Source organism: Planococcus citri, chromosome 2, assembly GCF_950023065.1.
Source record: "Planococcus citri chromosome 2, ihPlaCitr1.1, whole genome shotgun sequence".
NCBI classification, from domain to species: Eukaryota; Metazoa; Arthropoda; class Insecta; order Hemiptera; family Pseudococcidae; genus Planococcus; species Planococcus citri.
The window spans coordinates 73,189,770-73,207,595 of record NC_088678.1 but is presented as its reverse complement, the minus strand read 5'-3'; the positions used below and the strand labels follow the sequence as shown (position 1 = coordinate 73,207,595).

General features: G+C 36.7%; 1 protein-coding gene across 1 annotated transcript; it reads right to left on the bottom strand.

Annotated features, from left to right (window-relative positions):
- Positions 1-4,902: 4,902 nt before the first annotated feature.
- LOC135834157 (uncharacterized) lies at positions 4,903-12,134 on the bottom strand. The gene is made up of 2 exons (XM_065347995.1): positions 6,630-12,134; positions 4,903-6,298 (listed from the first exon to the last, which is right to left on the bottom strand). Exon 1 carries the CDS (start codon positions 12,132-12,134, stop codon positions 6,630-6,632), a length of 5,505 nt encoding a protein of 1,834 aa, XP_065204067.1. The 3' UTR covers positions 4,903-6,298.
- Between the last annotated feature and the right edge of the window lie 5,692 nt (positions 12,135-17,826).

Sequence of the window (17,826 nt, the reverse complement as noted above, 5' to 3'; positions counted from 1 at the left end):
ACCAACCTCACCATGAGCATATGTGGAAACAACACCTGCTATAGCTACACAGAGAGGATAAGCAGAAGTATCTTTGTATTTGAAATGAATATCACACACAAAATCAGTGTCGCACCTTCGCCACAAAGATGACTCCGCCGTTCTGCCTCTATATCCTTGCTTCCCATCTCCTCCGTGTTGGCCATTTCCTCCACTGCCACCCGACGCACTTATCCGCAAATCAGACGGATTCCTGAAATCCATCGCAACTCCAAAGAAATGCCCCGCTGATTCTCCAGGATTACCAGGTAATCCATCTTCTCCTTTACAGCCTTTACAGCTTCCATTTGGTGCTTTACTGGGCTGGTGGCTTTCTCCATATTTCCCATCCAAACTTATCAGTCGAGAATCGATAGTATTCCATCGTGGGCCCATAACCAAAAGATCATTTTCAATGATTAAATCAGCGTCAATAAACACAGTATGAGTGGCTAATATTTGAACAGATTTGCTCAATCCGTACGTTTCGTTTTTCAAGATATCACTAAATTTTATATACTCTCCGATAACTAAAAGTCTTTGATCTTGATCAAAAAGCTCATAAGTAGGGTAACTTTCCATCGTGCTCTCAATTACTTTATTATAATATGGGACTTTACGGCTGGAAATGGTGATTTTTTGAAGTTCTTTCAGACTGATTTTTTCAAATAGGTCAGGATCGTGGATTTTCTCGACAAATGCGATGAAATCTGCGCATTTCTCCAATATGCCTTCACACGCGTCCAGTTTCGGAGGAATATAAACACTACGATCCTTTTGTACTTCGTACTTGGATAGGCTTTCGTACAAAGCTGCCACAAATTCGAACCATTTCACAGAATTATCCACGTGATCGATGACGTCGTTGAGTTTTATCGCCCATTTCCACACAAAAGAGTCTAATTTTTTTCCATTCACTTCTTGCAAGAAACTGAGAAAATGAATCAAGTTGTAAATATTATCGACGAAACGTTTCGAGGCTCTAAGGCAAGGTTTGTCTAGACCGTCTCGAATTCGACCGATGAAATCGAGCTCTGTCGAGTCAGCATTATTATCACGAATACGAGTAAGTACTTTGTAAATGTGCTTGAGTCGATCGAGTAAAACGAGCATATCACCTTTAAGCATCTTCTCCTCCAAGTAGGTATAATACTCGATTACAACCTGTCCAATGTGACCCACATCTGCGGCGATTATTTCATTAATATTTGCAGCCAGATCGCGAATGATATTCTTAGACTTGTCCGAAACAGCGTACCCTATGTTGAGTTTATCCAAAGGCGAGTATTTCAACGAGGCTATCATATTTTTCACGTTTGTTTTACCCTTTTGAAGAATTTCTATATCTGAGAGTTTTCCATCACGGTCGGGACGTCGAAAAATACCGATTCTGGATTGATTTTCGATCAGCAGATTCAACAAACAGATGGAATTCTGGTAAAAAATATTCTTCTGGGCTTCGACGTGTTCGGAATTGTACACTTGGGGGCTTTGCTGAAGCTGGACGATGGAATTTTTCGCATCTGCCAGCCTACGAGCGATACTAGCGATTAAATCTCTGGAAACTGGATCCCATACGTTATCCACTTTGGTCACCACCACAGCCAAACTATCGACGTATTTATCGATATTTTTGAATAAAATGGAAACATGCTCTAGCAAATACAGAATATCATTTCGTTCACCGTTCGGACGAACTGCCGAATAACTCAGAGCCAATAAGATTTTCACATTTTTCACATCGTCGATTACTTTTTTGATGAAATAAGCTACCGCGATATCGTAAGCTTCGTTTCGATTATCGTTGAATCCTGGGCAATCGATAAAGGCGGTGTCGGTATCTCGATCGTAGATCAATTCGGGTACGATGGTTTGCGAAATGATCGAATTCACTGATCCTATCTTCGAGGCGGAGTCTTTGATGGTATATTCCAGGATAGCTTCATCGGCGCTGACCGACTCGAGCTTGTTATTGTCGCTGGCTAAGAAATGAGCTAGGGTGCTCTTACCTGTGCCCGTGTTTCCTAAAATTAGAACCACGTTTTCGTAATTGGAGAAATTGATTTTGGAGATACCGTCGCGGAAAAATTGCAGCAAACGTTTGACATTTTCATCGCTGATCGATTCGGACGTATCGGTTATACTCGTCATGATGGTTTTAATTCGCGAACATTCGCGATATTGTATGATTTTTTAAAAAACAGTTCGAGAGATTTTAGCTATACACGTATTTTTCAAGTTCACATACTCAATACTCGATACGAAATGAAAAATATCAATATTTTGATACAAAAATAAGAAAATACAAATATAGGTACCCACAACTAGCAAATCAGTCATAAAAAGTGAGAATGGATTTACTTTGCTGTACGTACAGAAATTTTAATCGATTTTTAATGCTCAAGATAAGTATCTAAGAATCCACGAACACTTAAACACATGGCAGACGTGTGCTCGCAATAGTCGCAATACATATTTCCAAATACATATAAACGTCGATGTGAATAAGATTTCGTGTCATTTGAACGATAAACCAGCATATTCTCACACACAACAATTACTGCTACGGTTGATAATCACGATTTTTATATTCATTCTTCAGTTGATCAGCAAACTTTTCTAGGTAGAAATACCACCTACATTCGCGTAATATACAGGATGTCCTCAAATTGGGTGACAATTTTATTTTTCGGATTTGAACACACAAAAAAAAATAAATTCATGCTTGAACTTCGTATGTAGGATCACAAACTTTGGAAAAATTTTCCATCAACTTCAAGTTGTAATGACACCTGATCCTTTTTTACAAATTTTCCCGCCCGAAGTGGTAAATTTTGGGCGAAAATTTTTCAGTCTAGATACGAATTTTAGCCCCGTAGATCATCAGGAAAAAGTATTGGGGTTCCCAAAATAGCGCGATTCAATTTTTATACTTATAAAAATTTATAAAACATGGACAACACTGACAAATTTGGCCTAAATTCAGATTAACGGTGTAGTTTGGCGTCGTTCATAGAGACGTGCCTAATGAAGACACCCCCCCCCCGTCCCTTGATGGAAAAATTTAGGCGAAGTTGAAAATTTTCGGGAAAAATTGGTTGAGTTGGAAATGGTTGGGAAGAAATTATCTAAGCAGGAAAAATCAAAGAAAAACTATGGTTTTTCACTTCTTTTATTATAAATTTTCAAAAGTTTTTGCCTTCGCTAGACTAGGATCAGATCATTTTCCTTTCTTCCACTCCGACTACCAAAGTTAAAGACTAGAAAAATTGACTTGACACATCAAAAATAATATTTTTTTACTTGAAATTTTCCAAAAAAAAAAAGAAAAGGTCTCTCTAATGCATTCTAGTGAAAATTGCCAGAAAGTTCCAACTTCTGCTGAAATATCAAAAATCGTTTTATTTTTCGCCGAAAATTCGGAAACAATTTATCATTTTTGCCTCAATTTGTTGGTTTTGAAAATATAAAAATGATGCCCTGAAAAAAATGAAGAATTGTGAATTTTTGAGAGCTTTCACCCTCGCCTTGCTCGAGACCGATTCATATTTTTAAAAATATTAAGTAAGTATAATCGTCTGAAAACGTTAAACCCATAAAAACCAACTTTTTGCAAAATAAAAAATTCAAGCATATGATTCAATTTTTCACAGCTTTTGTCCTTGCTTCACTCGGGCTAGATCACTTTCCTTTTCTTTTCTCTTACCAAAGTTGGAAGGTTGAAAAATTGACCTCTCATGTCGAAAATAATGTTGTTTTACTTTTGAAAAATTATTAATTTTCGAAAGCTATTACCCTCGTTTCACTCGGATCATTATTCCTATGTTTGAAAATATTACAATGTCCTGAAAACTAATGTTAACAATTTTAAATGTTGAAGATTTTGAAATCAACTTTTTGGTTTTTGTATCAGTTATTTTACTTTTCGAATTATCAATTTTTTCAAAGCTTTTGCTTTCGGTCCCCCTCGGGCAGATTTGAATATTTTACTATGCAATTTTTTTAGATGAATTTTCAAGAACCTTGGCTAATTAGCATGATAAATACTGGAAGAGGGAAAGGGAGAGGTTTCAGATCCAATTTAATGGATGAAAAAATAAATAAGAGGCGAATACTCACTCGTAATCCAACAAAAGCATCAAATACGTATCTTTTCCGTGACTAATAATTCAGTTCTTCTCAAGTTGATTGAAACGTGCTGAAAAAAATAGCTACCTAAAATATATTTACTCATTCATCATTCAAAAAAAATAAAAATAAAAATAGATTCGACCACCACAGTTCTACATACATTAGAGTAGGTTATTTTACTCGTATGTTTAAGTTTGACAACACCCAGAAAAATACCATGACCAATGATTTCAATGAAACATAGGGAATTACCTTCCTTCTCCCACAACAGCTAAAAGTTCGAAAAACTGTTTCCATTTTTGTGGCTCAGAAGATTCTCATGATTTGCACCATCGCGTGAAAATATAAGTAAAAGTTGAAAATAAACTGTAAACTATAATTTTCCAACTAAAAATTAAATTTCCTTACCTCAAAATGATTCAACTTGAAAATTTTCCCATTCGTGTGGAAATTAGGTAGGTACCCAATCAATTCTTTGGAAACACCATTTTAAAATTTTTTTTCCCAAAAAGGCATTACTTTTGAAATTTTTCAAGTGGAGCTTAACTTTTTCACATTGAATGTCAAACTTTAAATATTAAGAATGAGAGGGTCAGTCTTTTTCACCCTTTTTCTTCAATACCGAAAATTAATTCATGAAAAATTAAATATTATAGGCACAAAATTCGTTTAAAATATTAGGTAATTAAATTACTGAAACAAGGTGAAAATTGCCTAGATTACAGTAAAAATACTTTAAATCAAAGTACCACATCAATCGATAAAAATGTAATGAAAATTGCATTAAGTTTCATGAAATTATTAAAAATATTGTTTCAACTTATTAAAATATTTTATTTAAAAAAAATAATGGCACTAAAAAATAAAAATTAATTATTAAAATCTATGGAAATAATAATAAAAAAAAATAAGTAAAAATATTCAAAAAAAAAATTCAATCTCATTGAAATATTCATCAAAAAAAGTGGCAGTAAATTATAAGTCGATAAAATTGAAAAATTCAAGTTGAAATTCGTTTAAATTTCTTCAATGTGGCAATTAGTACAAGATCAAATCAAAAACGGGTAAAATTTCAAATAATAATCATCATTCAATAATTTAAAAAAAAAAAACTTCAATCAAATTCAAGGAATTTTTATCAATTATTTTTAAAGAATTAAAAGTATTTTTTCGATAGGTATACCTTGACGACTTTTCAGAATATTAAACATGGTTTATTGGTTTTTACTGAGTTTTTAAAAACCTCTCTATTTTTAAAAAATATTCGAGTCTTTTTCTTCTACACATTTGCAGTATTTTTCAAAATTCGGATTCAATTTTCAACTTTTCATCAAACCTGGGTTTTCAAAAAATCAAAATTATAAAAAATTTAGAAAATTATCCGGCGCAGTTATTCCCAATGTTTGAATCGATTTATCGAAGAATTAGATTTTCTTCACGTTTACGGACGCCCATCTCCTACATTTTGACGGATTTTCAGAATAAAGAGTGGAATCTAATCAGCCCCCCCTCCTCCTTTACTTCGATGGCAGTAAAAAAAATTAATAGTTTGAAACGAGGATCATTATGAAATAGGATAAAATGAAAATAAAAAATAACCATTAGAAATTACCTACAAAAGTAAAAAAATAAAATAAAATAGAACCATTCATAAAATAAAAAGTATTAAAAAATAGTAAAATGAAAGAAATGAAAAAAATTGATAAATTTTTTCAATAAAAAAATAAAAAATACAATTACTTGTGAATAAAAAAAAAATGCCTCCGCTTATCAAATCACTTAGGTATGTAGATTAAATTAAGAAAAATAAATCACTCAGAGTTTTAAAAAAAATGAATAAAAAATGTGTAGGTAAGTATTGAACATATGGACTGGAAGACTGAGGTCCAAAATCGCCATGAGTAGAAAATAGATCCCGGATAATTGAAAAACCAATGGCATCCATCATTGACAAAACTGACATGTGGTACGAGTAAGGTGAAATTCACCTCAAAAAATTGGAAGACTGAGGTCCAAAATCGTCATTGAGTGGAAAATACATCCAAAATGATTAAAAAACCCAATGGCATCCATCATTCCCAAAATTGACAGGAGGTACAGGTAATGTGAAGGTGAACTCCCCATTGAAAAAGATGACGTTGGGCCAAATCTGAAATAACCAAATTGGTATTAATAAAGCCCAATAATGAAATAGATTTTAGTAAACCTGAAATTAATAAATATTGTAATGTCACATATTTACACTTGAAAAATTATTAAAAGCATGGAGGAAAAAATGGTAAGATTTATTAAGAAATTCCCCCTTTCCCCTCCCCTCGCACCCTCAAAAAAGTACATATTTACACTTGAAAAAAATCATTAAAAGCATAGAGGAGAAAATCGTAAGTTCATCAAGAAATCCACCCTTTCCCACCCCTCCAACCCTTCAAAAAATAGAAATTAATTCAATAAAATATAAAAAATGCTCGCCAATAAATTACCTAATTTAGCAACAACCGATTGAAATTATCATACGACGACAAATCCGCACCATTGGTGGTAAAATCATCGAAAAGACCACCTTCGGTACGAGCAGAACCATAACTATCCTCATACTCATTCCGAATAACAGACCCATCCAAACTTTGGCTCACAACTTGAACTAACTCCTGTCTCAATTGACCTTCGACGGAGGGCTCGAGAGTAACGGAACGACTCAATAAATCGATAATCTTGGAGTAATCTTCAGTTAAGATGTACTTCTCCAACAGGCTCATCATTTCAACAGGATCCTGCTGTTCCCAATCAGACATCGAAACTAATTTACGATCTGATAACTCGACCAGCATGTTCTCGTATTTGTGCAAGATGTTCAGAGCTATTACGTGAGCTTCTTCGGCACTCGCGGATTTCTCTCTAGTCTGAGGAGGTTTTACTTTGAAGATTTTTCGAACCATGAAGTCGACCAGGGTTAAAGCAGCGTTCACGTTGAGAGAAGGCGACAATGTGGTGGGTTGATTTGGTACGTTGTCGTTGGATTCCAGAAGCTCGATATTGGAAGACTGGATAAATTCCGGATTGGGTTCGCGACCAACGAGGTAATTAAACGGATTCCAGGATTTCGATGGGTTTGAGTCGAATACCCCTTCGGAAGAATTGATTTCTCTGCGTTTTCGAATCAATGAGGCTGGAGTCGAAAGTGGTTGATTGGTTTCGAAACCGCTATGAGAAATTGTCTGGCACACTGTTTTATTCTGCATATTGAAGAAAGTGGCGTGTCCTTCGAGTTCCACATCAATACCAGATTTTCGATACGGTATCAGAGAACTGAAGGTGACATTTTCGTGGACTGGGATCAACTGGAAGATCCACGTGGTGTACGGACTCAAGACAGGTTTAATCTGGGCATCATTCGAATCAACCCTGGTTACGGTTTCATTAACGTTATAAACGAATCTTGTGGCATCTTGACTAATCAGAGTGATTCGATCGCATAAACTATAATAAGAGTTACCAGTATGAGTCATGATCACGTTGAAGTTCTGCATATCCTCGTCCAGAGATAGCTGAGTATTCGGATCTGACGCTTTGAAACGCAGTTTGATATCGTCGAATTTCAAAAATTGGCGATTTTTATTACCGTTGGGTGCTTTTAAGGCGACAGCTCTACCGTATAATAATTTCGAAATAGACTCTTTGTAGTTATCTTTTTTCCACGAGAAGAATGCTCCATTTTGATTGGAGCTGTTAAAGGCTTCGCTGATTGTATCGTTTTTGGAACTTTGCTGCAAAGATTCCAATTTGGACTCGAATATTTTCACATTGGCGACGAAAGAGGTCTGGAATGCGGTCATTGATTGACCCAGAGGGAGCAGAGGAGGAGGATCCAAGGTCTGTGCATTAAATGGTGAGATGAGTTTTTTAAAGATGTCGACTAATCGTTCGTATTCGTACACTAATGTATTGGTTTTGACCACATCGATTAAGTAATTTTGTCGATGATTTCCCAATTCTTTTTCATTTTCTAGGTACTTGCTATAACTTCGCAATTTAGCTCGATCTTCGTGGCTGGTTAAAACTCCGCTGAAAATACTCGTCATCTGGCTAATGGCTTCGTCCATGTTCTCGACAATCAATTGCAAATCTTCGTCGATCTCGAACTGGTCGATGAGCTTATAAACTTGTAATTTCAGATCACTCAGAGCTTGAAGAACCGCTGCCCTGAGTTCAGGCAGATTCGCAGGTTTGTACTTATCACCAGATAGACTATTTCTAACCGAATGGAAAACAGGACCAATCACGTTCAACAATTCAGTCGCTGTTTGATCAATATGGACAGCTCGGTCTGGATACTCGTCAATGGATTCAATCAACTTCATCGTATCGATTTCTTTGGTTTTCAGAATGTTATAAATATTCGCATCGAATTTGATCAGCATCAAATCTTGATCCAGTCTATCCTGAGCTTCTCTAGCTTTAACATTGGCTTCGTTCATCAAAGCTCCATTGATGCTGAAAAGAGATCGGCTAATGTCGGTGATCTTTGAGAACGCAGGATGGACATAGGATTCGGCAACATTCGGTAAACGAGACTCCAAATCGACATCGATTTCTCTCAGGCGATAGACGATTTCATCGAATTCCATTCCCAATGCCTCCAGAGCTTCTCGTTCTTTGGAAACGGAGCTTCGAACAGCTTCTATTTGCGATTTGATTGGTTTCTCGATGATATAAAGTAAAGCTGAGATTTTACTACCATCCACTGGAGCCATAGAAATCTCTGTCAAGGGTGATGATGAGCCAGAGATGAGGTTCAAATTGCTGACTAAGCTCACATCAGCTTCGGCCAAAGACGTAGCAAACATGAGGAATTCTTCGACGGTTCTCAGGTTGAAAAACAGTTTCAATTTCAGAAGTTGGTTACTCAACTCGTTGTCGGTATCTTGCTGAGATAACTTGACAATTTCACCAGTAGTCTTTGCAATCGTATCAAATACATGGTCTCGGATCACTTTGAGGAAGGTTTTGGTGGATTCGATTTCTTCGTAGGTTCTGCCGAGGAAGAAAGTGTGGATTTTGGCCACGTCAGCAGTTTTCAATAAATCGAAATACGTTTTAGTATTGTTAATCAGACGAGATTCCGATTTATTCTGCAGTCTGATTAGTTTACTCGTTACAGCCGAAGATAAGAAATCAACGAGTCGTTTATTGTTGTCAGAGGTCTTGGCGCTTTCACGAATTCTCTCCATCAGCAACGTATAAAGAAACTGGTTGATTTCAGGGGCGATCTGACTGGAATGCTTTTCGAGGGATTGTAACTCTTTGAAAATCAGCTCGGCGTTATCATACTGGATGATTTCTTTTCTCTGGAGGGTCTTGTAGAATTCCAGAGAATGGTGTTTCTTCACGCTGTTATTCAAATTACCAATCAATACATTCCTGAAATCACCGAGCACGAAAGATGGCGGATACAGGAATTTCTTGACATCAGGTTCCTTTCGATTTTTAGAATTCGCATTATACATCGACGAATAATGCAGGCAGGTACCCATTTCGCCATCTTGTGCCCGTCCAGTAAACCGATCGACCCAGTTCTCGGTATCTTTCCACGTTCCAAAATGATACCAGGCTTTCTGATGACGTCCTCCTTGACCTCCCAAACCGCAATCGCCATGTAAACCGAATCCGCCATCTTGTCCTTTGCCTACTCTATGAGAAACTGGCGGTTTCGTGTGACCTAAACCGAGCAAAGTGATGGTGCCGGGATTACCACCGATACCAGGAGCTCCACCACGACCAGCGTTTCCTCCTCGGCCACCAGCATCGCCATATTTCGTATACGATACTTGCCCTCTGACATTCAAGTTGAATAAGCCCGACTTGACGTAATCTATTTCAGTCGAACACTCCTCGTCGCGATCGCAACGAATAAAATATTGATGATTACGGATCTCGTGTGATTTACCATCGATTCCGGCAGCTCCATCTCCTCCATGTTGGCCAAAACCGCCAGAACCACCGGTAGCCGAGATCGTCAAGTTCTCAGCGCCTTTGAATTGAACTCCCAAGCCGAAGAAATGACCAGCGGATTTGCCAGGTTTACCAGGTAACCCGTCTTGTCCATTAGGATCATCTACATCACCATCTGCAGCTTCGAGAATATAGTGATGACCACCGGAAGCCCCATCTAGATTAATAGTTCTCGATCCGATGATATCCCAGTTAGGGGCAATGATCGAGATATCGATATCTTTAGCTAGATCTGTATCGATGAAAACCGTATGTTTGGCCAATATTTGGGCAGATCTGGTCCGAATGTAGTCCTCATGGGTGACCACATCGCTCAATTTGATATATTCGCCTATAGCTTGGAATATTGTATCATCATCCCCGAAGTAAATGGCAGAATCGTGCAAGGTAGACTCGATTACTTGATTAAAATATCGAATTTTGGTCTGGTCGATGTTGACCTTTTGCAGATCTTTGAGGTTCACCACCTTGAGGAATTCAGCAGAACCGATTTCGTTGAAGAAATTGGTGAAATCGACGTAGCTTCCGAGCAGACCGGATCCGGATTCGAATTTCGGGACATGAAAGCGTTTGGTATCTTTCTGAATATCGTATTCAGATAAACGTTTATGCAAAGCAGCCAGAAAATCGTACCATTTGAGCGAGTTTTCCACGTAGTTGATGGCTGGCTCGAGTTCTTTGACCCATTTCCAAGCCGAAGACTCGAACTGCTTGTCGCTGACTTCTTGAAGAAAGTTTAAAAATTTATTTAAATTTTTAACATCGTTCAGCGATGCCTCTGAAGCTCGTCTACAGGATTCTGAAAGGTTAGCTTGCATCAGAGACACAAACTCGTCCGCTTTGGCTGACTCTCTGATCGAGGATATTTGAGCCAAAGCTTTCGAAGTGGCTTTGAAGTGATCCCTCAACGAATACATATCGTCTTGGGCTAATTTCACCTCTAATTCTTTCAAATGATTGATTAAAACGTCGTTCACTTGAGCCACATCTGCGATAATATTCTTGTCGATTTCCTCCACTAAATCTCTAATGATATTTTTCGATTTATCCGAAACAGCGTAGCCTATATCGCTCATATCAACCGGAACGTACTTCGTGTTATTTTTGATCATCTTTTTGAGCACTTTTTTACCATGTTGGAGTAATTTAGACTCGGAAATACGGCCAGGACCGTCGGGACGGCGAAAAATACCCAATCTGGTATACTCGGTGCCATTTTTCTGCACCAATGTATCCAACAGCTTGCGACTGCTTTCGAAAAACACCTCGTTTTCAGCTCGTTTGAACTCCGAAGTGTAAACCTTATCGAGATTCTTCATTGTTTTGGTGGATTCGCGAACTTCGAGTAAAAATTGACCGATATTCTGTATAATCGACGAGTCCGGTACCATGGAAGCGGCTCCGTTTCGCAAAGTGAACGTATTATCAACTTTGGTCGCGATGAGGGCAACTCCGTCGACGTATTTTTCGATATTTTTAATCAAAATGCCCACGTGTTCTAGCAACTGGAGAAAATCAATCCGATTGACGCCTTTTCTAAGCGAAGGGTAACTCACGGTCAACACGATTTTCACATTTTTTACGTTTTCTAGTACTTTTTTGATAAAATACGCTGCTGCGATATCGTAAGCTTCGCTGCGACTATCGTTAAATCCGGGGCAATCGATAAAAACTAGTTTTGTTTCAGCGTCGACGACCGTTTCGGGAAACGTTGTTTTGGAAATCACTGTCGAGTTCACGCTGATCTTGTTATTATTATCGGAAATTATAAACTCACCGGAATTCTCGCCTACTTCGCTCGAAACGAGTTCGTCGTTGTTTCCGGCCAAGAAATGTGTCAGTGTGGATTTACCTGAGCCTGTATTACCGATAACTAGGATCACATTGCGGTATCCTGACAGGTTGATTTTTTCATCACCTGATCGCAAAAGAGCCAAAATCCTCTTCACGTTCTCGTTACTCACGGATTCGGTCATTTTGACGCGAATATTCGATACTTTTAGACGATTTTAGATGCAGAGAATCGAATCAAGTCGCGAGAAAATTATTCTGATACGAGAAAAATTACTGTAATATTACGAGACGACCGTACTATAAAGTGTAAGCGAACTTCACTACTACGCCACCAGCGAGCAATTATCAGCAATTAAAATTATAAATACATTCGAACAACACTCGTACAACGCATTAAAAACCCCTCTATACCGTAGAAATGTAGATATAAGAGCCAAACAATGCTCACCAAACAAATACCATGTTTAATTAGGCTGCCGATTTCAATGAGTATATAAGTGTGAGGGTCGAAGGTCCGATAATGCACAGATAAGCGATTATTATAAAAATAACGACGATGCTGATTGTAAAGGAAATATAATGCAAACGAAATGTTATCACGTTGTATTAGAGTAAGTAGAATTATTCCGACGAAAATAACAATATTTGACCGATAAATAGGTAAGGTACGCAGACCCATTAACTGCGAGTTTGTTGCGATTAAAATAACCCCAATTTTGTTTTTTAGAAAAAGAGCGAATTTTCAATTCTTCAATGTTTGAATTGAATCGAACGTTCACATCATTCAAAAAAAACCACTAGTGTGGAATATCTTCAAAGAAAACAAAAACAATAGCCTTCAAAGGAAAGGAACCGGTAAGAAGCAAGATTGTAATTAATGGAAAAATCATTGAACAGGTCAATAATTTCAAATACCTGGGAGACACGATATCATACCAGGGAGAAGTAGATGTTGGTGGAAAGATTGCAAAGTTCTTGAGAGTCACAGGACTGATAAATAGGACCATGAGAAGCAGTAAGGTACGAAAAGAAACAAGATTGAAGGTGTACAATGCCCTAGCAATACCAATGATGACCTATGGAAGCGAGGTATGGGCACTGAAGAAATCTGATAAAAGAAGAATAACGGCAGCGGAGATGAAGTTCATGAGGAGAACGGCAGGGGTGACTCTAAAGACAGAGTCCCATCTGAAAAAATAACAGCAGATCTCGGAGTGAAGCCAGTCATGAAGAGGATAAAACAGTATAGAAAAGATTGGAGAAATCATGTCAGGAGGATGGACGAAAACAAGATCACCAAAACAGGTGCTCCAATATACACCAACGGGGAAGAGAAGCACAGGGAGACCAAGGAGGAAACTCACTGATACCTCAGGCTCATCCTCAACAGGTTCCACACCGTAGCAGACAGGCCAACAGGCCTACCGCTTACAAGGAAACGACGACGACGTGTATATAAATTTCTATGAAAATCAATAAAGTCACTAGTCAGTAATAAAGAAATGAATTTTAGGAAAAATCGATTTCTCAAAAACACCACATCTAAAACTACATACAACCTCGCTAAATGCATTTTTCGTATTTTTGGCGACTTTTTTGAAAAATAAATATTCGTTCTGATTTTTAAGATGACCAGTTTGTAGAAAAAAATGTGACATTATAGTGGGTCATTCCATGCCAAATCGGCGGATTTTTGCACCGGGAGGGGGGGGGGGTCTTAGTCTCTTCGATTTTTTCCAAAATCAGATCATGTTTAGAGGTACATAGTAGGGTGAAAACGGGCAACCTGGCCCAGTTAACGTATCGTCCGCTAGTTGCGGTAGTTTCGTTTTGTTGATTTTACATTCACAAATCACAATCGTCATCAATGGAGGTTTGCGGGTTGGAAGTGTTGGTTGTTTAGAGAGGGGTATACTCTACGCGATCTACATCCAGTACGTAAATTAAATGGTACGATTTTTTTTTCGGATGGGGGATTAATAAAAATACTCAATTTTGATTTTGAATTTTTTAAAACTATGAAAAGTCATAAGTGTGACATATCAATTGTTACGTTACGTTTTCACCTACAACGTTTTAGGAAGTGCATTCATTTTTTAGATACTACATAGTTGATTAAAACCTTCAAATTTGATTTTTTTTCTTTGAATCATGAATCGTGGGAAATAAATGAAGTGAAGGGGAAAAGATTTCTTATGGGATGTTAGTTCAGTAGACATTTCATTTAATCAGGTTGAGTAAAAAAAAATAATTAAAATCAAGAAACTGAAGAAACTTAAGAGAGAAAAAAAAGGGAAATTTTTCTCTTCAATGATAACTCAAAACATGATAGGAAATCATTAGAATACCTACTAATGAATTATTTAATCATGTAGAATCAAAAGAAAACAATTACAGTAGTCCCCGCTTCAGTGATGGAAAACTGAAACTGAAACTAAAACTGAAACAACTGGTTAAAAACTTGAACTGAAATGGAGAAACTGAAACTAAAACTGAAACTAGAACTGAAATGAGAAAAACTTAAACTGAAAACTGAAAACTTGAACTGAAAAAAATAAAACTGAAACTAAAAACTGAAAACTTGAACTGAAAAAAATGAAACTGAAACTAAAAACTAAAAACTTGAACTGAAATGTAAAAGTTTTGCCATTCACTGAATTTTGTCGACAAAATCATCAATCTATTCTCAAAATTCTTATTTTTTTCAAAAATTTTTGCCCTCGCTTCGCTCGGGCCAATTTGAATCATTTCTTTCCAAAAAAAACATTGATGAAAATGAAATTTAGAAAAAGTTGAAATCAGAAAAACAGAATGGCGAATTCTCTCATTAAAATTGATATTGTTCTACTTTTTGAACTACAAATTATCCAATCTTTTACCTTCGCTTTGCATGGGTCAATTTGATACTCTTCTCAGAAGTCAGTTACAATTTCAAGAAACCTATTGAATTTGAAAAATGTTGAAATCAGAAAAACCAAAAGGAAAAACGAAAAACCTATTTTTTTTCATTAAAATCGATTGATGTCGTTCTACTTTTTAAATCACAAATTTTCCAAAGCTGAAAACTTTTGCCCTCGCTTCGCTGGGGCCATTCAAGATGCTACTTGGGTCATTCCATGTCAACTCAACCAACGTTTTTGGGTCATGTCCTTTGATTTTGCTCAACTTTTTTTTACAATATCTACCCACCCAGTAAGTAAGAAAGCCGCATTCAGTTTGGTCCCAGCCCCCTCAGGGGGCGGATGGAGGGGCTTCTATTATTTTCAATACTTTGATCAAAACTGATTTCACAGTTCGAAAAAGCATTGAATTTAGAACTTTTCAAGTATGTTGAAATTTTCAAAAGTTGAATTTCAAAATGGCGCTGTACGTGGGAGCTACTATTTAAAATTTTGAAAAAATTTACATAGATGTACATTTTGATACTTTTTTGAAATATTTAGGTTTTGAGATGGCACTCGTTGACGGAGGGGGAGCACCCCAACCCCAATTTTGAGTGAAACGTTCGAAAGAAAATCTGGGGCATGTGATATATCGAATAGTATGTTTTCGGCGACGCTGAACACGAATATGACATCAGATTTTTGATAGAACCCCGTCCACGGCCCCCTGCACCTCCCCAAAGCGGGTAACCCAAAAAAAATGGTAACATTTGTGTGACACATGAAATAGTATGTTTTCGATATCGCTGAACACGAATATAGCCATAGTTTTTTAAATCGACCTCACCTATGGCCCCCAGAACCGCCCCCAATAGGTATAAAAGTCCAAAAAAATTGTTGGGGGGCCGAGGATGAGGCCCAATCAAAAATGTGACGTCATATTCGTGTTCAGCGTCACCAAAAACGTATTATTCCATGTGTCGCATGAACAAAACACTTTTTTGAACTTTTACCCCTTTGGGGAGGTGCTGGGGGCCGTGGATGAGGTCCTATCAAAAATCTAACGTCATATTCGTGTTCAGCGTCGCCAAAAACATACAATTCGATATATCACATGCCCCAGATTTTCTTTCGAACGTTTCACTCAAAATTGGGGTTGGGGTGCTCCCCCGTCAACGAGTGCCATCTCGAAACTTAAATATTTCGAAAAAGGATCAAAATGTGCATCTATGGAAACTTTTTCAAAATATTAAATGGTAGCTCCCACTTACAGCACCATTTTGAACTTTAACCTTTAAAATTCAAAGTTCAACTTTCAACTTTTGAAAATTTCAAAATACGTCTTAAAAAGTTCAAAATTCAATGCCCTTTCGAACTGTGAAATCAGTTTTGATCAAAGTATCATAGTTTTGTAGGAATGGGCTGCTGAAGTTGAGTACCTCGAGACAATGTGAAAATAATGGAAGCCCTCCCCCCACTCGCCCCCTGAGGGGGCTGGGGCCAAACTGATTGCGGCTTTCTTACTTACTAGGTGGGTAGATATTGTAAAATAAAATTGAGCGAAATCGAAAGACATGACTTTCAAAATCGTCTTTTTTTGGTTGAGTTGACATGGAACCCACTTGTAAGTGGGTGTACAAAAATGCAAATTTTTCACTTTTTCTGAACAGAACAGAACTACTGGATTTTCAAAGTTTTTTGATACTATACAGTGCTCACTGCTCAGCATGTGAATTAAAATTTTTATTATTGTGGCAAAATAACAATTTATTGTCGGCAAAAGGACGATGCGATCTTCCTCCCAAGTATAGCATAACTTGTCTTTTCTTTGGCCCCCTCAGGCCCGGATTTTCTCTGCACAGCCCTGCATAGTTATTCATAATTTTTGAGTTTGAAATGTTTGAATTTGAAATTTGAAGTTTTTGTTGCCAAGTAGCAAATTAGATTAATGTATGAAAAAATTCATGAAAGAAAATAAATTTTTTTTTCATTTCCTTTTGAACTTTAAGAAAAATTTTGAAAACTGAAACTGAAATAGAAAACTGAAATAAAAACTTGAACTGAAAAAAGCAAAACTGAAAACTGAAACTAAAAACTTGAACTGAAAAAAGTAAAACTGAAACTTAAAACTGAAAACTTGAACTGAAAAAAATAAAACTGAAACTAAAAACTGAAAACTTGAACTGTAACTAAAAACTAAAAACTTGAACTGAAATGAAAAAGTTTTGCCATCACTGCCCCGCTTAATGTAGTCGTGATTAATAGAATAATTCGGATAATGGAATCAAAATGGGTTGGGACGGAATGCTTGCATCTTCTTACATGTAAATCTTATCGCTTATTGTAGTGAAAAAGAGCATTAAGTTTGGTTAATAGAATTAATTAATCTTCAAAAGTTGGAGAAAATCATGGAAATTTAACAAAATTTAACAAAAAGGGGATGAAAAAGACATGTTTTAAACATGTTAAAATGGCATAAAAACACAAAATGAGGATTATCTTGTAATGAGTGAAAATTGGCAAAAAAGATGATGAAATTTTTGTAAAATTTTATAAAAATTGCCCAAAGAAGTGTTCAAAACATCGACTCCTAAAAACATCAAAAAGTGATGAAATTTCAACAGAATTTGGAATTTTGAGTTTTTATCCTTCAGTTTTCTCTGGTTTGTAGAATAAAACATACTGGGTCCCAACTTGATTCTAATGAATAAGTACGAGTAGAAATTGGAAATTTGTTTGTGAAAATGGTGGAAATTATGCTGAAGGAAGTCCAAGCTTATTTATGACCAGGGGAAAGCCCAAATATGAGTAGGATTTTCGTATTACAAGGTTATAATGCTATAAGCAAAGATATAGAATACATGTTTCGAAATTTTTTCTGCGTTTTTTATTGTACCGCTTATTAGAATATCCCAGTTAATAGAATTAAAAGTACCTCGGCCCAAACCGATTCCATTAAGCGGGGACTACTGTATAAAGTTAAAAATTAAAA